This window comes from Coenobita brevimanus, chromosome 20 (assembly GCF_032717465.1).
Source record: "Coenobita brevimanus isolate Jiangsu-jjx chromosome 20, ASM3271746v2, whole genome shotgun sequence".
Taxonomy (NCBI): Eukaryota; Metazoa; Arthropoda; class Malacostraca; order Decapoda; family Coenobitidae; genus Coenobita; species Coenobita brevimanus.
Genome location: NC_136973.1, coordinates 17289839 through 17317665, shown reverse-complemented (window position 1 = coordinate 17317665; position 27827 = coordinate 17289839). Strand labels below are relative to the sequence as shown.

The following is a 27827-nucleotide window of genomic DNA, read 5'->3' as shown; positions in this document are numbered from 1 at the left end:
GGGAGTGTGTCGTCCTGTCTCGGCTACCTCCCTGTCTTTGGGGGAAGCAGCCTAGGTATATAGATAGATAGACAGATGGTGTGCTAGTCTTGTACGATTATTTCAGGTGGTGGACACGAATGTAACTTCCCTGGTGACCCCTCGGTTGAGCCGCGGCCACACCTGCCACCCACACCCTCGATACCACCACGCCTGCACACCTGCCTCCTGCCTCAACGCTGGCCGATGTGTTAGCACCGATGACGGGGCCAGGTAAATAACTCTCTCTCTCTCTCTCTCTCTCTCTCTCTCTGAATAACATAATAGTAGCCTCGTAATTTTATAACTGGCAAGACTTACTGCAATTGTGTCTGCGGTGCACTGAAGTATAATATCAGCGTTTTGTAATGTAATATTGTCATTCTGTACAAGTAAATGATTTATTAAACATTTCGACGTTGGCTGTGAAAAGACTGCGGCTACAATATCTTTAAATGAGCTTCAAGTACTATTTTTTAAAACACTGGACTTATAAACTTGTGTGCAGTGAGATGGTAAAGGTGCTAAAGTTCTGCAGGGCAAGAGCTGCTTCAGCCTGCAGTCCACTGGGTTCACGTTGAGATGGGCCTGGGGTCAGAGCGACAACCATTCACATAGATGTGTAATTCAAAACACGTCCAGTCTATTTTAAGTAGTTTCCTTGTCCTTCCCTGAGATGCGTGTGCCCTGGCGGGTCCTGGGGTCCTCAGTGCAAGACTCTGTCGCGCACCTTCATGGGTTCCGGGTTCGCGTGGGTGCGCTCCCTCCCGCCCTGCCTCCCCACCACCATCTCACTCAGGCTCCTTCCTCTCGCATCTAGCGGCATTGTGCTGTACTCTGGCCCACTCTCACCCAACCTCCCCCGCCCCGCCCACACATCCACGCCCCTCCTGGCCCTTCAGGTGGTCGGTGGGCGGGCGCAGGTGGTGATTGAGGGAGCGGGGGGACCTATACAGCTGCAGGTGAACTCTACCCTTGAGCGTGGCACCTGGCATACCCTGCACCTTCATCTAAATGCTCAGGTATTTGAGCTGGGCGTTAGTCATACACTGCACCTTCACTTAAATGCTCAGGCCTTTCAATGGGGAGTAACGCTGATGCTTTACATGTGTGGCCGAAGGTGGGAAATTAAGAAGGATAATACAATAAACACAGTAGGTTAGGATGCTTGTGATTTATATATATATATATATATATATATATATATATATATTGGCAGGATCTGTCCCTTCTCCCCTTGGGGCTAAGATGTGAATGAATGTGTGCGTGGGTGGATGAGTAAATTGGGAGTGTGTCGTCCTGTCTCGACTACCTCCCTTTCTCTGGGGGAAGCAGCCTACGTATATAGATGGATAGATAGATATTTTTTGGCAGGGAGTAACGCTGATGTTGGACCTGTGTGGACGAGGTTGGGAAGGTGAGGAGCGGGACAGCGAGACGCACTGCCTGGCAAGGGCTCCCTGGATCACCCCCAGCACCCCTACGAGATGGGGAGGGTCTGGCCCCGTACAGCTGGGGGGCCTGGCACATCCCCCACCCAGCCCAGAAGACCACGGCTGGACCACTGTTTTAGAGACCCAAGCACTGACTGGCTGTCTCTCTCACCTGACCGTTAATGGTGAGGTGAGTTTCAACCCCTTCCATCAAAGAACGTTGTGTTTGACATTATTCCTGGCATGTAGGTCATCCAGTATGACAAGTGGAAATGTTGGGTGGGGGAGAGACATGTTAGAGCTTCAGTTCTTTATATTCCCCAACGTTCCGGGCAACACAAACTCTGAGGTTGGGTTTTGTGTAGCCCGAAACATTAGAGGAAATATAAATTCGGCCCTAACATGTGTCTCTCCCACCCAAATATACCTGACATGTGCTGGCAATTTTATGTATCACGAGAGAGATCTGCTTCTTGGCTCTCTCACTTTATTGTTATTGGGAAGGTGAGATAACCCTTTCCAGTTTATTCCTGCTATATACAGGAGAAATTTTAACTTTCAGGGTTTTCGTCAGCAAATCACTGTTTGCTTCTCTCACCTTATCATTGATGGAAGTCGTGTTACCAGCCAGCGAGCGGGATCAAGTACTGTTCTTTCAGCCACTGCTCTGACCGTCTGTTTTTATTAGTTTATTGAATTTTGGAGAGATTTTTTGAATTGGAGGAAGTAGATATAGCATTCATTTACCTCTTGAACACGAGAGGTCTATTGATAGTTGATAAAATTTGTCCATAAGTAGCAAATATAAAGGAGAAAATAAGACATTGAATTGAGAGAGTCGATTGGCTTACAGCCATAAAGGAAGCACTGACTCCCTGCCCCTCTCACCTGGTGTTAATGAGGAGGTGAGTTAATTACAGGTGAATGAGGTAAAGCACGGTTCTCTAAAGCTGTTAGCTCCCTAACACCTTTTCCTTAGCGATTTATTTTTGGATACGGATGCCTAATATCCTTTTCGTACAATATGTTATTTATACATCGTGGCGATATTAGACGGATTTAAATAACGCAGAAGAGGGCAGTAAGGTGTAATAAGCCAAATAAATCGCTAAGGAAGAGGTGTTAGGGAGCTTCCTTAGCCGACGGGAATATGGGTCTAAGGCACTGCAGTTTGATGACAATTTCTTTCTACCAACTGGCAGTTTTATCCAGGCAAGGAGTGACATTATTATTATTATTATTATTAGTAGTAGTAGTAGTATCACCAGCCTTTAGCAAGGCGACGTGATAGTTTTTGTCAGTGTGTGTATGTGTGTGTGTGTGTGTGTGTGTGTGTGTGTGTGTGTGTGTGTGTGTGTGTGTGTGTGTTTTGTGTGGTCAAAATATCTCAAAAAGTTGTTGACGAATTTTCACCAAACCTTCAGGAAACAACAGCTATGTGGATGTGCAGAAGCCTATTACTTTTGGTGAAGATTCGATCAAAGACGACCGAATGCCAACCACTATATATATATATATATATATATATATATATATATATATATATATATATATATAATAATATTAATATGCTTTGGCATTTTGCAAAACGCGGTGGCTGATTTCCGTAGAGTTTTGTGAATTGTCTTCAAATTTAGTTTGTAGGTTGCTTGTACCTTAGCAAAGAACATATTATGGCAGGCGATTACCATTCCTCTCCCGAATGCATTTGTTTCATTATTACTTCGGTTTGGAGAGGTTACACATAGATTTCATTAATCTCATCAACATGACAGATTAGTCCAGAGATGAATAAAATAGTCTGAAGATAGCAAAACACACACACACACACACACACACACACACACACACACACACACACACACACACACAAAGAAATTACTCTTTGGACTGAACTACTTAACCCCTCAGTGGCCGCCAGCGATGAGCGACGCTTGACTGTAAACGTGCCACTGACGTTGAATTAGTGCCAGCTGTAGAAAACTGCCAACAATTATGGGAGGGGAACGAAGGTCACATATATTGGCCCAGCCTACTCTGTCATCCCAAGCACTTTTTCTCCTGTGTTTTTTTCCATATGTTTACATGCTAAAGGCACATGCACAGTGAAGTTTGTGAATTTCTTATCCTCTGCAAATCATAGGGAATCACAGGATAGGTTTATGAAGCCAAAAAACACACTGTCAGGTGCCAGACAATTCTCTTCACATTTCTAAGAATAGAAATCGATTTTAGAACTTTGAGAAAATGGTGTCGGGCCGGCCAGGGGAGAGTGCAAGTTTCTGAACCCACGGCCATTGAGGGGTTAATGTGGTGTTGTCTACTTCCTCCTTTAGCATTATTATTCTCTGTCTCCCTCCTCTCCTCCTACTTCTCTCTTTCTTGCCTGTAACTTTTTATTTCTCTTCTTTCCACTTCAGTTGACTCTACACAGAGTAACAAGTCTAATGGTTTCCTGTAACCCAGGAAACCATATGCAAAGCTGGGTGGTAACCATATAACCGGATCACGGGGTGAAGTGGAGCCTGCTACTCATATGGTGCTCCTGTTAGCTGGGTGGAGACGCAAATGCCGCATCCACCCAGGAACCAAACCTCCATACTTTTCCCCATGCCTCGACCCTCAAAGGAACATCAGTTCACTGTACAGGATGGCCCTGCAGTGTGGTTGATGGGTTTGCTCAGCCTGACACTGGGGTTCATCAACAACCAACTGGGTAAAGGACTGTTCTATAACTATTTACACCTGAGAATATATTTATTGGTTTACCACAGTCAGACGATTTGCACAATTTATGAAGCGCCTCTCGTCATGGTGTATGCAACGGCTACATTCCCCAAAGAATATGCTAAGCTGAATTACAGCGTTTGAGGATACCAAAGTCGTATTCTTGTTGGTTAAGGATGCTTCCTAACACCTCTTTCTTTGCAACTTGTTTTTGGATATGACTGGTTAATATCCTTGTATGTGTCATTTATGCAGAGTGTGGCGATATTGGAAGGGTTTATGTAACACACAGTAATAAACAGAATAAATCGCTAAGGAAACGGTGTTAGGAAGCTTCCGCAACCGATGAGAATACGGGCCCAAGAACTAAATCAAAACAACGTCCCATGGCTGACCTGGATCTGTTTATGTATAACCTTGTATACTGCTGCTTGGCTGCCCTCCCTCAAACTCATGCCCTCCTCTCTCATATATCTCTCCATTCCGTCCCTCCATCTCATCCTTAGTCTCCTCCTTCCTCTCCCCTTCATGCCTCTCTCTCTCTCTCTCATTTCTCTCTCCACTTCAATCATCCATCTCATTCTGTCTCCCCCTCCTCCTTCCCCTCATAACCCTCCCCCTCATACCTCTATCCACTCCATCCCTCTATCTCATCTTCAGTCTCCCCCTCTCCCTCGACTTAAGACCCCTTTCTCTCATATCTTTCCCCATTCCATCCCTCCATCTCCTCCTCATTCTTCCCCTGTCCCTCCAACTCTCCCATACGCTCTTCTAGCCAGTCTCTCATTCTCCATCCTACGCCATGTGGCCAAACTCTCATGAAGCCTTCACTCACATCCACATCAACAGCACAATGCTCTTTCACATCCTTATTGGTCTGTCTGTCTTTCCATTTAACTCCACATGGTTCCATCGAGTAACTCCTTCCCACTGCTCTCACCCATGACTCATGTCCTTCCAATTGGGTCCATGTTTCACCTCCGTACGTTAGAGTGGGGATCACAGTACTGTCATGTAGCAACTTCATTTATTTTATTTCCCTGCTCACCTCCCTGTTCCTTGTCACTACCTTCAATGCAACAGCAACAAGGATAATTACTGTAGTTCAGTCTGTCTGTGAAAATGAATACTTCCCTTAACCGTTGATCAATATTTATGTTTTCATCACAAATATTGAGCACATGAGAGTAATAGCAGCTCCCTCTCCTCAATTTTCCGTAGTAGCAGTAGCAGCTCCCTGTCTTCAATTTGCCATAGGCGGGCATGATAATCCCATAACTGGCCATTCTGCTAAGTGCCTGGCATTACGTTCTTCTTTCCAGCTGGTAGATTTGGGTGAACCAGCGTACGGTAGTGGCAGTGAAGCTGGGTGTCTGCCACAGGACACAGCATGCGGTGGAGACAGCCTGTCCTGTGGTGTGCGTGGCTCGTGTGTGGGAGGCCTGACAGAGCCCCGGTGTGAATGCCAGCCAGGGTATACAGGCCCTGAATGCACCACACCCACCACTCCGACCTCCCTGGGACCCTCTTCGTTTGCCAGGATAGCCCTTGACCAGCCGCCGAACCCCTATGAGTTGTGGCTGCAGCTGCGTGTCAGGTCCAGAGGCCAGCCAAGCGGTCTGTTGGTCCAGCTGTTATCCCGTCAACTGTCTTCAATTCTCCAGCTGCATGTAAGCTAATACGGTCTGGAATCTTTGTACCTGCAGTCTTTTCTGGATCCTCACCACTGATTTTCATGAGAATCTGCTCAGCAGTTACGTTACCATATGTGTTTCTTTGACAGGTAAACAATCAGGTGTGTATGATTATCATAAGTTTGACATAATAGATTTGAATCCTTTAAATACGACACTTTCTCATACATTCTTGTCTTTATCACCGAATTATTTTTATCAGCTTAGGAGAGACTTCACACAGGGAAGGTTGGATATAACTTTCATTAACCTCTTCATTGGAAAGCACTTCCTTTAAACTGAATGGATTCGTTGAATGTTGGCCTGATTATAAAGAAAAAATAAATTAGGTTGATGTATTTATCGAAGTTTTGTAGGCTATTTACTCGAAAAGAAAGAACCTAAGTTTTACTCTAGGGGGGCTCTTAGTGGAGCGCATCTCTCCGACAAGGGCAACGTCATTTCCAAACCACTCATCTTAGTGGGTGAGGGTTTATCATCATGGATGAGGGTTTTGCAGAAAGTGTTTTCCGGATCCTAAATCTGTAATACGATCCGGATCGGTGCCAAAAGTTAAACGATTGATCCCTGGGACATGGGCTATCTATCTATCTATCTATCTATCTATAGCCCGACGCCCTAATCCCGCAAAGGGTGGCCGCAGACAAAACGCCTCCAAGTCGCTCTGTCACCCACCATTTGACTACCCTCCCCCCAACTCACCCCCCCCTCCCTCATATACCTCTCAACTCCATCCCTCCACCTCATCCTTGGTCTACCTCTCCCTCTCCCTCCTCCCACCTCACCCACATACACCCTCTTAGTCAGTCTTTCATTCTCCATTCTCTCCACATGTCCAAACCACCTCAGTGTATTTCTCTTAATCTTCTCAACCACATCCACATCCACCTCACAGCGTTCCTTCACTTCTTCATTCGTCAACCTGTCCCTCCATGTCACTCCACATGCTCCTCTCAAGTAACTCATTTCCACTGCTCTCACTCTTGACTTGTTCCCCTCTTGTAAGGTCCATGCCTCGCTTCCATACGTCAGGGTAGGGATCACAATACTATCATGCAGTGACTTCTTAACTTCCATACTCACCCCCCTATTTCTCATCACTGCTCTCAGTGTACCAACAACCTTCCTTCCCTGCTGTACCCTTTCACGCACTTCATCCCCCAAAGTTCCATCCTTACTCATCACACTACCCAAGTACTTGAATGCACTCACATTCTCCATATCTACCCACCAAATTTGGTCCAAATCTCTCTCTTAGTTGTTGAGTAATCCTGCCAACAAACAAATTAACAAACAAATAAACAAACATGGGCGAAAACATTCTCTCTTTGTTGGAGAGAAATATCAGATACGTTTTCATTTCATTACTGCACAACTAACCTACAGACTCAAAGAAAAAAAATTGTTGAATCCAAACTGTCACTTATAATATCAAGGTGGGCTACCTAAACGCTCAAAGGTCTTGTAAATTACAGCCTTTCAGTGGTGTTTGTGGCGGGAAAGAGGAGACAGGTGTGAGAGTTTTGTCTTGTGGTCTTGCGTTACACACATGATTCGAATCTTCAACCAGATTTTTTATTTATTTATTTCTTATCATCCTTCGCCAAAAGGACGTTAGGTGAACACTACACCCTTAACCCTTTCAGATCAGCGACTTATTCTTAGTACCAACAAATAGCATCAGTGGGGAGGCGTCAGGGAGTGAAGGGGTAGGAATACTATAGCAAACATCTGTATTTCTAAGGCACTTATTCTCACTGGTTAGGACGCCTCCCTATCTCCTTTTGCTAAGCGATTTGTTTTCCTTATTGCATCTTACTGTCCTCTTCTGTGTTGCATAAATCCTTCCCCCATCGCCATACCCTGCATAGATAACGTACAAATGGATATTAACCAACCGTATTAAAAAAAAAATCGTCAAGAAAGAGGTGTTAGGGAGATTCCTTAACCGACGAGAATAGGAGCCCAAGGTCCGCGTGCCTGTCGGTTAAGGAAACGTCCTAGCACCTTTGCCTAAGCAATTTGTTTTATAATACAGCTGGATACGTATAGGTTTGTATGTTATTTTTGCTGAGTATGGTGGTATTTGGGTGATGTAATAAAACAGAAGAGGAGAGTAAGGAGTAATAAGCAAAATAAATCGCTTAGGAAGAGGTGTTAGGGGGCTTCCTCTACCAACGAGAATACGAACCTTACTGTCTCCCCCGAGCTGAAAATAATATGATGAAAAAAAAAAGTAGAGATGTCCTGAATTTAGTTAGTGGGCTAAAATTAATGCTCATATTTGGTCTTCGAGAGAAGTGAAGTCAGTGATGTACAGTGAGGCTGGATGAGGAGGAAATGGAAAATGTGAGTGTGTTTAAGTACTTGGGTAGTGTGATGAGTAAGGATGGAAGTTTGGAAGGTGAAGTGCTTGAAAGGGTGCAGCAGGGAAGAAAGGTTGCTGGTTCCTTGATAGCAGGGATAAAAAACAGGGAAGTGAGCATGGAGGTGATAAAATTACTACATGACGGTATTGTGCTACCAGTTGTAACGTATGGATGTGAAGCTTGGACGTTGTTGGAGGGACAGAAGTCAAGAGTGAGAGCAGTGGAAATGAGTTATTTGAGAGGAGCATGTGGAGTTACATGGAGAGACAGACTGACAAATGAGGAAGTGAGGGAGCGTTGTGGTGTGGATGTGATAGGAAGTGTTAGGAGAAACACATTGAGGTGGTTTGCCCCATGTGGAGAGGATGGAGAGCGAGAGATTGACGAGGAGAGTGTATTTGAGTGAGGTGGTAAGGGAGGAGAAGGAGGGGGAGGCCAAGGATGAGATGGAGAGATGGAGTGGAGAGGCATATGAGAGAGCGGGTTGTGAGCTTGAAGCAGGGCAATGAAATGGCGGGGGACAGGGTGACTTGGAGGCGATTTGTTTGTGGGATTGAGGCGTCTGGCAATAGATAGGTAGATAGATTGACCGTTCCTGCATTTGTTTGATTCTTACACAATCCGAAATTCAGAATCAGTGTGTAATTTGATGTATAAGATTAGGGCTCCATTCTCGGCAGCTCAGGAAGCTCCCTATCACCTCTTCCTTACCAATTTATTTTTGGATGCGGCTGGCTAGTATTATTTTGTACGTTATTTCTGCAGAGTATGGTGATATTAGAATGATTTAAGTAACACAGAAGAGGGCAGCCAGGTGTATTAAGCAAAATAAATCGTTTAGGGAGAGATGTTAGGGAGCTACCTTAACGACGAGAAATCAAAGGGGTGAGATTACATATATTTTATGAGATATGAACACTCAAGTACGGGACTATTAGGAAATAAAGGAATTGGTTGGATAATGAATGATGAATGGCTGATGAATGAATAGGTTGATGAGTGAATAGATGACTAATCCCTCTGCCAGGCCACGCTAGACAAGCCACTTCGTACATTCTACCCACCCTGTTTTTTAGTGGGAAGTAAGGTTGTGATGTTAATTTATGTTTTATTAATAGTCGTATCGTCTGTAAAGGCTCCAACATGTTTGCATGCATCGGCCTTGGTCACCCAGTGGCAGCTCTCCACTCTGCTCGATCTCTGGCAGTTTCAATATTCAGTCCTTGATCCTTGAGGTCTCACTTTATGACCTCGTCCAAGGCTTTTTCTCGGTCTGCCTCTTGCAACCCTACTCCCGACGTTCACACTTCTCACTTTCCGCATCCAATTGTTATCCCCCATCCTCTCAACATGCCCAGATCATCTCAATCTATTCGTATGTTATTCAGTAGCTCAAATATTTCATCACAGTACAGTCATCTCTGTTTTTCCTGGCAGCTAAGAGGAGGTGTTGCCTGTGCTACCCTGACCCACAGCGAATCATCAGGGACTGAAGTGTGTCTGGACGGCTTCCCACTGGCTGATGGGCTCTGGCATACTCTCTATCTCAGCCGCCATGGACACAACCTTATCATATCCGCCGACGATGGAGATGGGTGGCGACGGAACGAGAGTCTCCCATCCCTTTTGTCTGTTCCAAGTCTCGGTGGCCTTCTTCCTAAATTAAAAGGTCCACCAGCGCGACTAGAGGTGGACAGGGAGGACGGGGTGGTGGTGGGAGGAGTGGCAGAGTTCGTGAGGCAGAGTCTGGTGGCTGTTCATCAGGACCTAAAGGAGGGTAAGGGTGGCGAGTTATACTTTGGTCCACATACAATTGACTCACATGTTGAGAAGTATTTTAGAATTTTATTACAGTTAACACCAGGTAATTTAATATAGTTACAGGTAAGAGTCATAAGAGCCTGAAAGTGACTTCAGGTACTCATTAACTCATTCAGGTTAAAGACAACTATACTATTTGCACTCTAACATGGCCTAAAATTGCCATCGTCCCATCTAAATTGCTGGGTTGTAAGAACAGATTAACACAAGAATATTTTGCTGATCACAAAGAAGTGCTGGAGGAGGTAGAGCCATAGCTCTGCCTCTGACTCTGAACTACGTGAAATATGCCCCATAAAGACGAAAATCTGGACAAGATTAAGGTGGAAGAACTGTTTCATTATTATTAACTCTGACTTAACTCCCTCATCTGCTGCAGTGATTTTGCTCACCTGATAGAGAGTCCTACGAGTCTGTGTAAATAATAAAACCTATGTTCATTTTAATACTGTGATATTAATGCAGGGTATAGTAGTTGTTAGACAGCTGATGGTAATATCATATCATCATACCGAAAACAACATAACAAACCTCGATCAGTTTAGGAATATTAGCTAGAAAAGTGAGAGATGCAAGAGGTGGAATATTAAGTAAAGTGTAGGTGTAGAATTTAAGACAAAGGTGAATGCTGGCACCTGTTTTCGTATCCTCGTCAGGTAAGCAGATGAGGAAGCTCTCTAACACCTCTTCCTCACCGACTTTTTTTTGGATACGGTTGGTTGACATCCAGGTGAACGTTATTTATGCAGTGTATGGTGATATTAGAACAGTTTAAGTAACACCGAAGAGGACGGAAAGATGTAATAAGCAAAATAAAAAGCTTAGGAAGAAGTGTTAGGGATCTTCCTTAACCAATGATATTACGGGCCCAAAAGGATATAAAGAAGTTGATGATGTGAAACAGACGAATTTTTGCCATCAAGTTTACAACAGTTATTGCTGGTATCCACTGCGTTCTTCTTGGTTGAGGAAGCTCCCTAACACGTTTTATTCAACGATGTAACTTGTTTACACCTTAATATCCTCTCCTGTGATGCATAAATCCTTCCAGCATCATCATACTCTGCATAGATAACGTGCAAAAGGATAGTAACCAGCCATATCCAGAAATAAATGGCAAAGGAAGAGGTGTTAGGGAGCTTACTTACCTGACAAGACTAAGGACCCCTATCTTCTCCCCTGCCAGCCTGCATAGACGACCTACGCGTGTCGGGAAGGCCCCTGCCCCTGTCCCCTGCCGCCAACAGCAGTGGGTGGGGGCGGCTGACAACAGTACAAGGCTTGGACACCGGCTGCTCTTCACTCCACCCTTGTTCCAACACCACCTGCCGCCCACCCCTCACCTGCCGCAACACCTGGAGGCAGGCGACTTGCAGGTGAGACTAATTCTCTCTCTCTCTCTCTCTCTGGGCGTTTCAATATGATTTTTCAAGATGGTTTAGGTGTACTCGTGAGCAATAGTTTTTATTCACTTTCTCCCCCATCACTAAACACGGCAGCATGTACGTTGTAGGGATGACCCAGGTTCAAATGACGTCACGTACATAAGGCAGAGGGCCGTGCACGTCCGTATTGGTAGTTCCTGGGAGTTCAAAGTTTTTCCACGCAGCGACAAAACTTCATACGGTGTGATTGTACCACCTCCCTCCAGTTAGTGGGGGTGTGGAGGGTGAGCAGGGGCTATGGCTCGTGAGTGGACAATTTTAGACAACTATCTTCCCAAAGTTTGACGAATATACAGGGGAAAAATCGAACCATTTGAAACACGCACTAGTAGAGGTAGGGTTTTCATTGTATTACTTATCTATCTATTGCCAGACGCCTTAATCCCATACGATGTGGCCACAAACAAATCGCCTCCACATCCCCCTGTCCCGCGCCATTTTACTGCTCTGCTCCCAGCTCACACACCCTCTCTCATATACCTCTCCACTCCATCCCTCCATCTTATCCTTTGCCTCCCCCTCCCTCTTTCCCCCTCCACCTCACTCACATACACTCTCCTCGTCAGTCTCTCACTCTCCATCCTCTCCACATGGCCTTTGTATTTCGCCGGGTGTACATTTTCTTTAGACGGAACTGGGAAGATGGTTGTGTCTTAGACTGTACCTACTGCTTAATGTTCCACCTCGATGACGTCTCCTTCACTCTAATCAGGTCACCACCAAACGATATTTTTAATCATTTAGTTTAATTCTGGTGGTGAATGGAGGACCCTATCGTATCGTATCATATCGAATCGTTTATAAAGGCTCCAGCGTGCTTGCATGCGACGGCTTTGGCCACCTAATGGCGGCTGTCCATGCTGTTCGATCTCAGGCAGCTTCCCTATTCAGTCTTTTATCCCGGAGGTCACACTTTCCACACTCAAGTCTATATCAAACTTCTCTGAATCCAAATTTCTCACCAAAGCATGTCGGACTAATGACAGTCAGTCTAAAGGCCGAACCTGTGAACTTAACCTGAGACTAATTCTCAAACTGTAATGACTCCGTCCTTGGCTGACCCTCAACCCTGTCGTAAATTTGATCCAGACAGGATCAAGGCTGCTTTTTTTTTTTTTTTTTTAATACAGAAACAGAACAGAAGAAAAAATAAATTAAATAAAAAATAATCCATACACCAGATTACAGGTGCCCTCCATTCACAACAAAATCTGTAACAGTTGGACTTGAACAGCAGTAGGTTGAAGTTTGGGGGGAAACCACTCTGGGGAAAGAGTTCCAAAGAGATACAGTTCGGGGAAGAAAGAAATTCTGACAGGCAGAAGTTCTGCAATATGGCAGTGTGACATTCCAGTCATGAGCGCTACCAGATGCCCGTGTAGCACAGGGGAAGGCGTGGGGAGGTGGCACAATGGATGCAATTCATCTGAGCATTTGAGTTGACCTTGACCTAACACGGTGCCCTTAGATCTATCAGTTAAAATAGTTCATCAAAAACACACCCACCATTAAAGAAGAGAATTGCTATGGGTATCTGATTTGAGAAAGGGAAATTTTCCATCCTCCACCTTCCTTCTCCGAAAACGCCTTTTTTATGCCTTTTAAGAGAGAGAGAGAGAGAGAGAGAGAGAGAAATAGGACTAAAGACTTACGTAAATCAGTGGTTGGCTGCTCTGAGACTCTCTATAGATCAGGTAACGTTAGAGGCAGGCGCCATAAAGTGCTTAGTCGCGATGTTTTTTCGTAACTTAGGCCTTTGAGCCTGTGGCTGGTTGTTCACCCATTATCGTGGGACACAAGGCCACTGCATTACCCAGCTTAACACATTTATCTCCCCTTGATGACCCATAAGGTACTGGTTTTACTTATCAACCTACTGTGCAAAGGATGGATGGACACCTGATTGGAGTGATGCCGGCTGTCCGCACCAGGAATCCAACGGACGTGGAACAATCACACCAATAACTTCTACGTCAGTAGTGCAAACATTTTAGCTACAAGTGTGGTGATCAGCAGGGAAAGGGGCTGTAAAAAGCAGGTACAGTGATATTTATGTGCATGTACAGTCAACACAAAAAGTATCGTACCTCCTACCGGACGTACCATTCAGAAACATGGACGAAGGGTTGTGAAATACAGAACACCCTGTGATTAGTAATGCAAATATTAGCCTTTGTAATTTATAGGACTCGAAATCGTATAAAACTACACATTCTGGTACAGTGTTTTATAAGGCACTAGGTAAACAGATTCATGTGTGTCTACAGAACTCGCGCATTTTTACATCCATCGTACCCCAGGTGTGATATATATATATATATATATATATATATATATATCTTCTGTTCACTGTACCACACGTTAATGTATTTGTACCAGTCGTGACATACACTTAACATCATCATGAATACGTTGACCCCCCTGAACAAAATACGTCTCTCACGCAACCATCTTAGCCGTCATGGAAATGCTGCTTAACACATTACAACGCATTTCATTACCCTATCGTTTATATCGTATCGTTTATAAAGATTCCAACATGCTTGCATGCTTCCGCCTTGGTCATCTAATGGCGGCTCTCCACGCTGCTCATCTCCGGCAACCTCCCTGCAGTCCCTTATCCCTGAAGTCATACTCTATGACTTCGTCCCAGGTCTTTTACGGTCTGCTTCTTGCATCTCTACCCCCAGCGTTCACACTTCTCACCTTACGCACCCAACTGTCATACTCCATCATCTCCACATGCCCAAACCATCTCAATCTACTCCTCCTTATCACAACACCAATACACTTCCTTCCCATCCTTCCTCTCAGCTCATCAGTCGCAGTCCTAGTTCCCCCAGGCATCGCATTCAAGGTCGTACTATACATCCATCTAAGCTTTGTCATTTCTGTATGTTTGAGCCAACGAATATCTTATTTCTTTACATTTTTTCATTACAAAAAAACATCAGCACAGTCAATGTACTAACCTTATACGATTATTTTCTTAGGTTCACATCCGCGTCCGCCAGGGGTCACACTAGCAAACTATGATAATTATTGTTACATAGCCTATGATTTCATCATCCTTTGTGTAATTCTAACGTACAGTGTGCTGCATGTTTGATCACGAGCGTGTTCTACCTCACTCCCCCCCTCCTCCCTTATAGTAGAGTAAGTCGTTCTTTCTGTTGTTCAGAGCAGGAGTGTCAACTCTTTGTCCCCTCTGGCTTCATTTGCGCGTCCTTCTTACAAGTTGTATCAAGCTCTGCCGGCCCCTATATGATGAGCTTAGTCTCTGCATTAATTGCCACTTAGATCTACTCCTCATTTTGTTCACATCTCTGTCCTTCCCTGTACAGTTGTCATTATTGTGAGTGCTCAGGAAGTCTCCAGTCATCTAGCAGCTGTGTAATTTGAGTATAAGTGTTATTGCATTTTTTCTTGTACTGTATAGCATAAGGTGTTAATTCTTAGGCCTAGTAAGGTTTTTGTGATTGATGTATTTTAGGTGACAAAGTATTTTAGGTGTCAGCCATTATTAATAATATTTTGTATCTGTAATAATATATCTTGCATTCACTGAGTATTATCTGGTATTTTCATTTTATCAGGGCTGACGTAGATAAATTTACTCTTGCTAATTTCGTGTTAATAGAGGCTATTGCAGTTAACCATATATTTAACCTGTTTTTTGCCATTACATTATCCTTATGAGTCCTGAATGTTTTGTTGTTAGTTTGAGCATTAAACTTTAACTTGTAATTTTACCTAACTCTTTTGTTTTGAACCTGGAACTTTACGGGACAGTAGTGATTTTTAGTATTCTCACTTAAAGTGTACATTATCTTTCTCTGTTCCGTAACATAAATTTGGCGACCTCTTATCAAGATATTCAGGATATTATCATAAGGATATTGCTTGATATTTCCTGACTGTGATTTATTCATGATGTCTACTATTACTACACTTGATGAAGCCAAAGATTTTTTGTCAAATGTGCAAACAGTGTGTGATGTAGAAAACAGAACAAAGAATGAACTTAAGCTTGTCGCTCAACAATTGGGAATTGCTGTTCGCTCTCATCATTCTAAAGATCAAATTGTTGACATGATTAATGAAAGCTTGTTTAATGTAACTCCTCCAAATGAGCAAACGCAGATTGAATTAGCTAAGTTACAGCTAGCCCTGCAGGAGGCTCGTGCTAAGGAGGCTGAATTTTAGGCAAATGCTCGTATTCAGGAGGCTCAGGCACAAATTGAACTTGCTAGGATTCAGGCAGACCATGAGTATCGCATGAAACAAGGTGGAACTGGATCATCTAGCTCTGATGATTTTGATGTGGCTAAAAATGTTAAACTTGTCCCTCCTTTTAATGAATCTGATTTAACAAAAGTATTTTCAGTTGTTTGAGAGGGTAGCAACAGGTTTTAATTGGCCCAAAGAGCATTGGCCAGTACTCCTTCAAACTGTTCTCACCGGTAAAGCTTAAGTAACTTATGCATCTTTGCCTCAGGATCAATGTGATAATTATGATGTAGTTAATAGCTTGATTCTTAAGGCCTATGAGTTTGTTCCTGAAGCCTATAGAATAAAATTTAGGACAACTTACAAGCAAGATAAGCAATCCCATGTTGAGTATGCAAAAATCAAAGATCTGTTAGAGCAGTGGTTAAATTCTAAGAATGTGGATTCTGATTTTGACAAATTTAAGCAGATGATTTTGCTGGAGGACTTCAAAAGGTGTATTAATAATGATGTAAGCCTATGTCTTGATGAGAGAAGAATAGATAATTTGTCTGATGCTGCAGTTCTATCTGATGAATATGTTCTCACTCACGAGAGATATTCTAGAGAAAAAAGGAAAGCTGAGAGTAAGTACGTTGCCTCTACTCAGAGTACAGGTAACAGGAAAGAGAATAAAGATGATGTTTCTCAGGAAGTAAATACCAGCTTCACCTCTAGATTTCAGAAAAGTAAATGTACTTATTGTAGTAAGCTTGGTCATACTTCGGAGAAATGTTTCAGGAGACAGCGTGATGTGAACACAAAGAAGTCTTTAAATATTCAGTCAATTGGTCTAGTGTCCACCCTTGAGAGTTCCCAGAATTCTTTAACTGAGTTAACTGAACCTCCTTTGAGGGGTAAATTAAATTCTCATGATGGAGCTCCTCTTTTGAGCAGTAACGTGGGTGACATTCTGAAGAGTTCATGTGCTAATTTCCTGTCTGATGGTTTTGTCAGTCCTCTGGACAGTAATGACAGGAAATCAGTTAAAATATATCGTGATACAGGTGCTTGCCAATCCCTTATGCTGACCAGTGTTCTAGGCTCTAATGTTAATTCCTCTGATGAAACTGTAATCTTACAAGGTGTAGGGAATAATTACTTCTCTGTCCCTCTGTGCAGAGTGAATTTAGAGTCTGGTTTTGTTAATGGTTCCGTTATGGTTGGGTTGGTTGAGACACTCCCAATGTCAGGTGTAACTTTCTTACTTGGAAATGATATTGGTGGAAGTCAAGTGTGTCCAGCTCCTCAGTTGTCTAGTGAGCCAGTGGCTGCGGCCCAGGATTGTGATGTCCCTGATGTGTTCCCTGCATGTGCTGTCACTAGGGCTAAGTCTAAAGTTACTGGTGATTTAGAGGATAATGATGATGATGATGTTATCCTAGCTGACACTTTTCTTGCTAATTTGGACCACTCACCAGATGAGGCAGTACCCCGTAGTGTTGATAATTTGTCTCGTCAAGAGTTGGTTGAGTTGCAGGTTGCTGACCCTGAGTTGAAAGGTCTAGCTAACTCTGCTTGCAGTGAGGAAGAGTCAGCCGGTGCTTCTACTTGTTATTATATACAGTCAGGAGTACTTATGAGGAAGTGGAGACCCCCAACAGCATCAGCCGACTGTGAATGGGAGGTTGTACATCAAGTTGTCATCCCTCGTGTTTGTAGGCAGGATATCATTAGAGTGGCTCATGATTCCAGTTTGGCAGGACACCTTGGAGTGAGGAAGACTGTGGCACGCATTTTGAAACACTTCTACTGGCCAGGTATCTTCAGGGATGTTTCCTGGTATTGTAAGTCTTGTCACACCTGTCAAGTTGTGGGGAAGTGTAATCAGACCGAAAAGGTTGCACCTCTAGTTCCCATTCCTCCTTTTGAGGCGCCTTTCACCCGTGTGTTGGTGGATATTGTGGGCCCTCTTCCTAAGACTTCTTCAGGATTTTCTTATGTGTTGACCCTGATTGATATGGCTACTCGTTATCCTGAAGCCATTCCACTTAGAAATATCTCAGCAAAGAACGTGGTTAAGGAAATGCTAGGGTTCTTCACTAAGTTTGGTCTGCCCAAGGAGGTACAGTCAGACCGGGGAAGTAATTTCATGTCAAATGTTTTCAAGCAGTCTCTGAAAGAGTTGGGCATCACCCAGATCACGTCTTCAGCTTACCCTCCCCAGACCCAAGGAGCGTTGGAGAGATATCAAACACTCAAATCGATGCTCAAGAAATACTGTTTGGAACATCAGAAAGACTGGGATAAAGGTCTTCCATTCGTTGTATTTGCTGCAAGAGAATTTCCAAATGAATCACTGGGCTTCTCACCCTTTGAACTACTGTTTGGCCATGAAGTAAGAGGACCCCTTAAGCTACTCAAGGAATGCTGGCTGTCGGAGGAAGATGACGTCAACCTGCTGGAGTATGTGATGAAGTTCAAAGAACGGCTGTCCACTGCTTTATAACTGGCCTGAGAGAATTTAGGAGCTGCTCAGGAGAAGATGAAGACTTGGTATGATAAGAAGTCCAGGTTACGCCACTTTCAGCCAGGAGATCAGGTTTTGATTCTGCTACCGGTTCATGGGCAACCTCTTCAAGCCAAGTTTAGTGGTCCTTATTTCGTGGAGAAGTAACTCAGTGATGTCAACTATGTCATCGCCACACCAGATCGTAGAAAGAACAAGCAACTTTGTCACATCAACATGCTAAAGTCATATCACAGGCGGGACGAAAATAACCCAGTCTGCATTGCAGCTGTTCCACCCGAGTCTGCAAGTGAAGTTCTCCCATGCAGCATGAGCCTGATTGATAGTTTGGGGAAGAATCCTGATATCATGAATGATCTCCAGACTAAGCTTTCTCATCTACCTCCCGAGGAAAGGCAGGAGTTTTCGGCATTACTGCAGGAGTACCCACAAGTGTTCCGAGCCACTCCAGGAAGAACTACTGTGTTGATGCATGATGTCGATGTTGGAGACGCAAAGCCAATTAAACTGCCTCCTTACCGTGTGAACCCAGTGCAAGTTCCTCTCATCCAGAAGGAGCTTGGCTACCTGTTGGACCACAAGATGATTGAGCCCTGTCAGAGCGAGTGGAGTTCTCCTGTCACTCTGGTCCCTAAGCCAGGGGGGTCACAGCGGCTTTGCATTGACTACAGACGTGTTAATCAGATAACCAAAACAGACACTTACCCTCTCCCTCGTGTGGAAGATTGCATAGACAAGATCGGAAAGGCTAGGTACATAAGTAAGTTTGATTTGTTAAAGGGATACTGGCAAGTACCTATGACTGAACGTACTAGGGAGATCTCATGTTTTGTAACACTAGGAAAGACTTTTGCATGTTCTGTAATGCCATATGGTATGAAGAATGCACCAGCCACATTTCAGAAGCTCATGAATGTTGTAACAGAGGGTTTGGCAGGGTGTGTTGTTTATATTGATGATGTATTAATCTTCAGTGACAACTGGAAAGATCACCTATGCCATGCCAGTAAATTTCTTGAGCGTTTAGTTCATGCTAATCTTGTAGCTAATTTATCAAAGTGTGAGTTTGGTCAAGCTAAAGTTCAGTACCTTGGGTACGTAATTGGTGATGGACATGTTGCACCACCAGGAGCTAAGGTTCAGGTTATAAGTGATCTTCCCAGACCTAAAAGTAGGAAAGAGCTACAAAGATTTTTGGGAATGGTAGGTTATTACAGGAGATTTGTTCTTAACTTTTCAATTCTTGTATCACCACTTACAGACCTACTGAAAAAGGAAGTTAAATTTGTCTGGACCGATGACTGTGAATCCTCTTTCAGCAAACTTAAAGCTATCCTATTAAGTCAGCCAGTGCTCGCTACTCCAAATTTTGCTAAGCCTTTTAAGATGGCTGTTGATGCAAGTGATACAGGAGCTGGGGCTGTTTTGCTGCAAGAGGATGATCAGGGTATTGAACACCCTGTATCTTATTACAGTAAGAAGTTGATTCCACCTCAAAAGAACTACTCAACTATTGAGAAAGAGCTTTTGGCCTTGATTTTGGGTTTACAGCATTTTTCATTTTATTTGTATTCTGGTTTTGACCCCATAGTCATTTATACCGATCATAACCCACTGAAATTCCTTGGTAAGTTTAAAGATAAAAATCAGAGATTGACAAGATGGAGTCTACTTCTTCAGTATTCATTAGACATACAACATGTCAAGGGGAAAGAAAATGTTATTGCAGATTGCTTATCTAGACTTTAGACAGATTGTTTTAGAGTAATAAGAAATTTCCTTTGTAAATTTCTTTTTCTTTGTGGGGAGGTGTTACATAGCCTATGATTTCATCATCCTTTGTGTAATTTTAACCTACAGTGTGCTGCATGTTTGATCACGAGCGTGTTCTACCTCACTCCCCCCCTCCTCCCTTATAGTAGAGTAAGTCGTTCTTTCTGTTGTTCAGAGCAGGAGTGTCAACTCTTTGTCCCCTCTGGCTTCATTTGCGCGTCCTCCTTACATGTTGTATCAAGCTCTGCCGGCACCTATATAATGAGCTCAGTCTCTGCATTAATTGCCACTTAGATCTACTCCTCATTTTGTTCACATCTCTGTCCTTCCCTGTACAGTTGTTATTATTGTGAGTGCTCAGGAAGTCTCCAGTCATCTAGCAGCTGTGTAATTTGAGTATAAGTGTTATTGCATTTTTTCTTGTACTGTATAGCATAAGGTGTTAATTCTTAGGCCTAGTAAGGTTTTTGTGATTGATGTATTTTAGGTGGCAAAGTATTTTAGGTGTCAGCCATTATTAATAATATTTTGTATCTGTAATAATATATCTTGCATTCACTGAGTATTATCTGGTATTTTCATTGTATCAGGGCTGACTTAGATAAATTTACTCTTGCTAATTTCGTGTTAATAGAGGCTATTGCAGTTAACCATATATTTAACCTGTTTTTTTGCCATTACATTATCCTTATGAGTCCTGAATGTTTTGTTGTTAGTTTGAGCATTAAACTTTAACTTGTAATTTTACCTAACTCTTTTGTTTTGAACCTGGAACTTTACGGGACAGTAGTGATTTTTAGTATTCTCACTTAAAGTGTACATTATCTTTCTCTGTTCCGTAACATTATACAAATGCCAAATGTCTATAACTGGTTCATTCAATATCCCTCTTGACAGCTCTGGGTATAGGAAACACATAACTATAACCTTTTTACTCTAACCTGGCCTAAAATTGCCACTTCTCCATTTTGAATGCTGAGTTGTAAGAATAAATTAACGAATTTGGCTCTAGTCACGAAGAAGTGATATCGAAATGATGTAAGCTTACTCTGCCATTAAGCTACGTGAAATTAGCTGCAAAAAGGACGAAAATCTGGGTCAAGTTAAGGTGAAAGTGTTATAGTAAGATCAGTGAAGGTATAGAAGAATAGAACTTGACACCTAATGGCAGGTGTGCCAAAACGGTAAATATATTAATTTTTTCAGTCACAAATGTTCTTGACAACTGTGGGTTTTGCCGCATGTGCTAATTTTTTCAATCATGATGTTCCTCTTGACAGCTGTGGGTCTGGTGAACACTTAAGTGGTAATGTGTGTCAAGATATAGACGAGTGTGTGTTCCGCCCCTGCCTGCACGGTGGGTCCTGCTACAACCTACAGCCAGGCTATCAGTGTTCCTGCCCCGGTACTCACACAGGGGACAACTGTGAGTGGCTTAACATGCCTTCTGATGCCAACCCCCTTGCTGCACCTCTGGCTGTGGCCACTCTGGCAGTCTCCATTCTACTTATTGGTGAGTATTCCCAAGTACTAATTTATGTTTCTGTTATATCTCTCAAATTTCATCTAAAGGCTTTACAAGGGAAAAAATGCAGGATAAAACAGGACCATTTTAGTTTAGGTTTCATAACAACTTCCCTCTTATTCTGTGTCTATGGATCATCATCATCACCATCATCATCCTTATCGTCGTCGTCGTCATCGTCGTCGTCATCGAAGTCATCACCACCACCACCACCACCACCACCACCATCATCATCATCACCATCATCATCATCCTGTTGTATATCATTGTGGTACTGCATCATGATCTTGGTCAGTCGTACTAGAGGATGGGATTACAAACTGTGTCCTTGCTGGATGTAGCAGCCTTACTGATTGGTACTGTTTTTGCAAGCAGCCTTGTACCTCCTATGGCACAATAGAAAATGCCGTGATGATTCCCCTTTACTTATACTTAAATTCCAAAATGAGATGAAAAATTTTTGTGGAAAGCTCCCCACCCCTTGTGACCACGAGAAACTGCGTTAGAAGGATGTTGGTATCGATTATTGTTTATTATTCCAGTTATTAAACAAGTAGAAATAAAAATAAACATGAATAAATAAATAAACTAGAGGGGCACTCAGTGGAGCGCATCTCTCCGACAAGGGCAACGTAATTTCCAAGCCACTCTTCATAATGGGTTAGGTTTTCTCATCACTGATTAGGGTTTCACAAAAAGTGTTTTCCGGATCCAGAATCTGTAATACGATCCGGATCAGTCTCAAAAGTTAATCGATTGTTCCCTGGGACATGGGTTGTTTACCAACCAAATTTGGTCCAAATCTCTCATTTAAATTTTGAGTAATCCTGCTAACAGACAAGCAGACAAGCAAAAAAGATAATCTATTGTTCTCTGGGACATGGGCTATCTACTCACCAATTTGGTCCGAATCTCACTTTTAGTTTTTGAGTAATCCTGCTAATGGTTAACAAACAAACAAACAAACAAACAGGAGTGAAAATATACTCTCCTTGTCAGAGAGAACAGGGGTGATAACATACTCTTGTCAGAGAGAACAGGGGTGATAACATACTCTTGTCAGAGAGAACAGGGGTGATAACATACTCTCCTTGTCAGAGAGAACAGGGGTGATAACATACTCTTGTCAGAGAGAACAGGGGTGATAACATACTCTTGTCAGAGAGAACAGGGGTGATAACATACTCTTGTCAGAGAGAACAGGGGTGATAACATACTCTTGTCAGAGAGAACAGGGGTGATAACATACTCTTGTCAGAGAGAACAGGGGTGATAACATACTCTTGTCAGAGAGAACAGGGGTGATAACATACTCTTGTCAGAGAGAACAGGGGTGATAACATACTCTTGTCAGAGAGAACAGGGGTGATAACATACTCTTGTCAGAGAGAACAGGGGTGATAACATACTCTTGTCAGAGAGAACAGGGGTGATAACATACTCTTGTCAGAGAGAACAGGGGTGATAACATACTCTTGTCAGAGAGAACAGGGGTGATAACATACTCTCCTTGTCAGAGAGAACAGGGGTGATAACATACTCTCCTTGTCAGAGAGAACAGGGGTGATAACATACTCTCCTTGCCGAAGACACTATCAGCCATATCCCATATTATCCCCACTGTGACTAGGGACTTGAAGATGGAGTACTGTATACCATAATATAAAAAGGCAGCATTTACTCCATCCAAAAACATCTAGTAAGGTATAACATTGGACGGAAGGAGTTAAGTAATGAGGGAAATATTATTCAGTTTTATGAATATCTGGTCTAGAACTGTATTTTAAGTAATTCCTGTACTTTTATTTATTTATTTATTTTTATATTTGCCTATGAACTGTATGGACCGTGTTGTTCGGCAGTGGTGCTGGGTGTGATGCTTACGCTGAGTCTTCAGCGGTGGCGATCTGGACGAGGCGCTGCGCTGGGACCCGCCGATATCAGTAACGTTACAGACGTCTTGGATACGCCCCTCACTATCCAGGCCGTCACTGATATCTCACACACCCATACAAGTACATGTGCCCTCTTTATATATGTTGATCCCCTTGTTATTTCGTCTGCTATTCATTTTCCCCCACTGTGATGAATCGACAAATGACTATCGACATTGCACAGGGCGAATCCTCCGGGCTAAGACCAATGGACCCTAATACTCCGCAGGTCGAGGAGAGGTCCTTGGAGAGATTTCTCACCAGATATACGTTACTTTGGTGCGGGCTCGAACTGCAAACCCTACGGTCGTGAAGCGCGAGATATTCTGGCCCAGCATTGTATAGGAGAATTCTTCATGTTTCTTCCTTAGCGATTTGTTTTTCCATCAGCAGCTTGCAATATCAGCAGAGGGTGGAAAAAAAAGCTGTCGATATCAGCGGGGGGGGGGGAGGGGAACTGGAAAAACAAATCGCTGTGGAAGAGAAACAACGAATTCTCCTTTGCATGTGGAGCCATCTGCGTCTGCCCATATCGACAGCTTGCATCAGTAAAATATCAGAGGATTATTAACGAGTGATGTGAAAGTAAAGGAAAATAGAAGAGGTGATGTTTAGACGGGCTTCTGATCCTGACTCTACAGTATAATGTCTCTATTTTTTACTGATTGATTTTTTTATATGTTTTGTGGGGGTGAGGAGGGAGGTTGTTTGCTTAATTTACTCCATGAAAAACAGGTGTACTAGGTCAGGTAACTCTCACCTTTAAGGAGTTGTTTTAATATTACAAGCCTTCCTCTCAGGTTCTCATGAATTGCCCGGAAAATTAAGTGGTCCACAAATGCAGCTTCGTATGTTTCACCCTTCTCAAAGATGGAAAGATGGATGGATAGGTGGATAGATCGATAGATTGCCTGAGTGAGTGAGAGATATTTTAATCCATTTCAGAGCTATATCTATTTCATTTTCTTAATTCAGATACCACCAGATAATTTTATTCAGCCACAGGAAAGACTGATCTTCAGAAAATCTGAATGAATTTTAGTTCTGCAATCTCCTCAGATAAGAAAGCTCCCTAACACCTCTTCCTAGGCAGTTTATTTTGCTTTACACTTTACTCTCCCCGTCTGTGTTGCTTAAATCATTCAAATATTGTCATATTCCGCCTGCATAAAGTAATAAATTATAGTAACTAGCCGGAACCAAAAATAAATCACTGAGGAACAGTGTCAGGGAGCTTCCTTAACCAATGAGATATAGACCAGAGTCTCGGTATATCGTATCCTGAACTTTTTGCATATTGTTTTATTTTTAGTCTGCCGCCAGAGGTTTGTATTGGCTTTCAGGATAATCCCTGGTGTATGCCGGATGGGTGGGTGGGTGTGGGTGTGGATGTGTATGGTGTGTGGGTGGGTGTGGGTGTGGATGTGTATGGTGTGTGGGTGGGTGTGGGTGGTATTGTGTGTGTGTATGTGGGTGTGGATGTGGATGTGTATGGTGTGTGTTGGTGTGGATGTGGATGTGTATGGTGTGTGTGTGGGTGTAGGTGTGGATGTGTTTGGTGTGTGTGTGTGTGTGTGTGTGTGTGTGTGTGTGTGTGTGTGTGTGTGTGTGTGTGTGCGGATGTGGATGTGAATGTGTATGGTGTGTGTGGTTGGGTGTGGGTGTGGATGTGGATGTGTATGGTGTGTGTGTGTGGGTGTGGATGTGGATGTGTATGGTGTGGGTGTGGGTGTGGATGTGTACTGTGTGTGTGGGTGTGGATGTGGATGTGGATTTGCATGATGTGTGGGTGGGTGTGGGTGTGGATGTGGATGTGGATGTGTATGATGTGTGGGTGGGTGTGGCTGTGGATGTGTATGGTGTGTGGGTGGGTGTGGATGTGGATGTGTATGATGTGTGGGTGGGTGTGGATGTGGATGTGTATGGTGTGTGGGTGGGTGTGGCTGTGGATGTGTATGGTGTGTGGGTGGGTGTGGATGTGGATGTGTATGATGTGTGCGTGGGTGTGGATGTGGCTGTGGATATGTATGGTGTGTGGGTGGGTGGGTGTGGATGTGTATGGTGTGTGGGTGGGTGTGGGTGTGGATGTGGATTTGTATGGTGTGTGCGTGGGTGTGGATGTGGATGTGAATTGTGTGTGGGTGGGGGTGGGCGTGGATGTGGATTTGTATGGTGTGCGGGTGGATGTGGATGTGAATGGTGTGTGTGTGTGTGTGTGTGTGTGGATGTGGATTTGTATGGTGTGTGGGTGGGTGGGTGTGGATGTGGATTGTATGGTGTGCGGGTGGGTGTGGATGTGGATGTGGATGGTGTGTGGGTGGGTGGGTGTGGATATGGATGTGAATGGTGTGTGGGTGGGTGGGTGTGGATGTGGATGTGTATGGCGTGTGGGTGGGTGTGGATGTGGATCTGTATGGTGTGTGTGTGTGTGTGTGTGGGTATGTGATGATCAGCAACAGTAATAAGTAAACTGGCATACTTCTTGGCACAGACACATCACAGATACAAGCACGTTTACCACCCAGTAATTCTTCAAGACTGTCCTATTAATCTAACACCCATTTTAACTCATTAAGAGATACGTGTACGCTCTCTTGCAAACTATCTATCTATCTATGTATTGCCAGACGCCTTAATCCCGTAAGGGGTGGCCGCAAACAAATCGCCTCCATCTCGCTCTTTCCCCCGCCATTTCACTTCCCTGCTCCCAGCTCACACCCCCCTCTCTCATATACCTCTCCACTCCATCCCTCCATCTCATCCTTGGTCTCCCCCTCCCTCTTCCCCCCTCCACCTCACTCACATACACTCTCCTCGTCAGTCTCTCACTTTCCATCCTCTCCACATGGCCAAACCACCTTAATGTTTCTCCTAATGCATTCCTATACATCCACACCACAACACTCCTTCTCTTCCAACAATGGTTAAATATCCGTCACTGTTATTGATACAAGATCCGTATGAACTCAACAGATGTATGCAGTCTTGAAAACCACTTAACTGAATGACAAAATTATCATTACTGGATCCTTGTAGACTTAAGAAAGACTGGATCCCTGTGAATTTAAGAAAGACTGGATCCCTGTGAAGTTAGAAGTATGCAGTCTGTAAGTACAGTGGTATAAACAACTCTCTTAGGTGCTGGATTCGCGTGAACTCTGATGATAGACTTAAGCTTTATTGATAACTGTTGCTCTGAAATGTCCAAAATATTTACTGACACTGGATTCTTACATTACTTCCAGTCACCAAGCATGTCCTGTCACCCCTGGACTTGTCGCCTGTGAAGGTCAAGGAGGGGGTACCGTGTGAGGTAAGCCTGGCCATCCCTCCCACAATGCTCATGTCACAGGTCAAACTAACTGGCGGCATCAAACAAAAGTCCTCTCGATGCCCCACTATATCTGTAGCTGAAGACTTGGCCTGTCAGCAGCGAGGCGGGGTGAAGTAGATGGTGTGCTGTATGGAAAGCAGGGGTGTAGTGTCCTCTCCTGCTGACACATTAGCAGTAACACAGCAGGTTCAGGAGAGCAAAGGAGTGAGACCCGGACAGCCTTTGCTCGCACAGGATGATCTACGAGCTTATGCCTACGAGGGGGACTGCTCTCCCTCTGACTCATTCACCTCAGCTGCATTAGGTGAGTGAAAACACACACACACACACACACACACACACACACACACACACACACACACACACACACACACACACACACACACACACACACACACACACACACACACACACACACACACACACACACACACACACACACACACACACACACACACACACACACACACACACACACACACTAGCCAGTGTCCAGTTAGTTTTATTTTTATGTGCATTCATTTGGCAAGCAGAACTGTCATATCGTTTGGATCGTTTATGAAGACCCCAACATGCTGCATGCTTTGGCCTTGGTCACCTAATGGAGGCTCTCCACACTACTCGATCTCTGGAAGCATCCTTATACAGAATACTCCCTAGAATTAAACAATACATTAATAATATCCAAAAAAGCACTCCCTATTTCATAAAATCGCCCCAGTTTGTAAATATACAGGACTGATATAAGAATTTGAATTATAGTGTCTGTTTGTTGCTCAGGACCGTATATAAGAGGGTGATGAACCGCATGTTTGATAGCCCTAATCTTTTATCTATACCTTCACGTTATCCTAAGAGCCTAGATTTTGAGCCCCACCCAGCCATCCTTCAAAATCTCACTTTCTTGATTTAGAGCCTACCCAGGCGTCCCTTAAAATTTCCCTTCTAAAAATAACAAAATATCTTGCTAAGTTATGATGTGGCAATCACTCTCTGTACACACACACACACACAC

The 27827-nt window shown here is 43.6% G+C and overlaps 1 protein-coding gene across 1 annotated transcript in view; it reads left to right on the top strand.

The window, feature by feature from the left end:
• The window catches only part of LOC145391920 (putative neural-cadherin 2), a 441690-nt gene extending 414761 nt beyond the window's left edge, over nt 1-26929 (top strand). The window contains 9 exon segments of the mRNA XM_080266411.1: nt 107-252; nt 695-1040; nt 1393-1641; nt 5501-5848; nt 9679-10018; nt 11249-11438; nt 21300-21532; nt 23407-23559; nt 26724-26929. Of these exon segments, the coding sequence (XP_080122537.1) occupies nt 107-252; nt 695-1040; nt 1393-1641; nt 5501-5848; nt 9679-10018; nt 11249-11438; nt 21300-21532; nt 23407-23559; nt 26724-26929 (2211 nt within the window).
• The last annotated feature ends 898 nt before the right edge of the window (nt 26930-27827 follow it).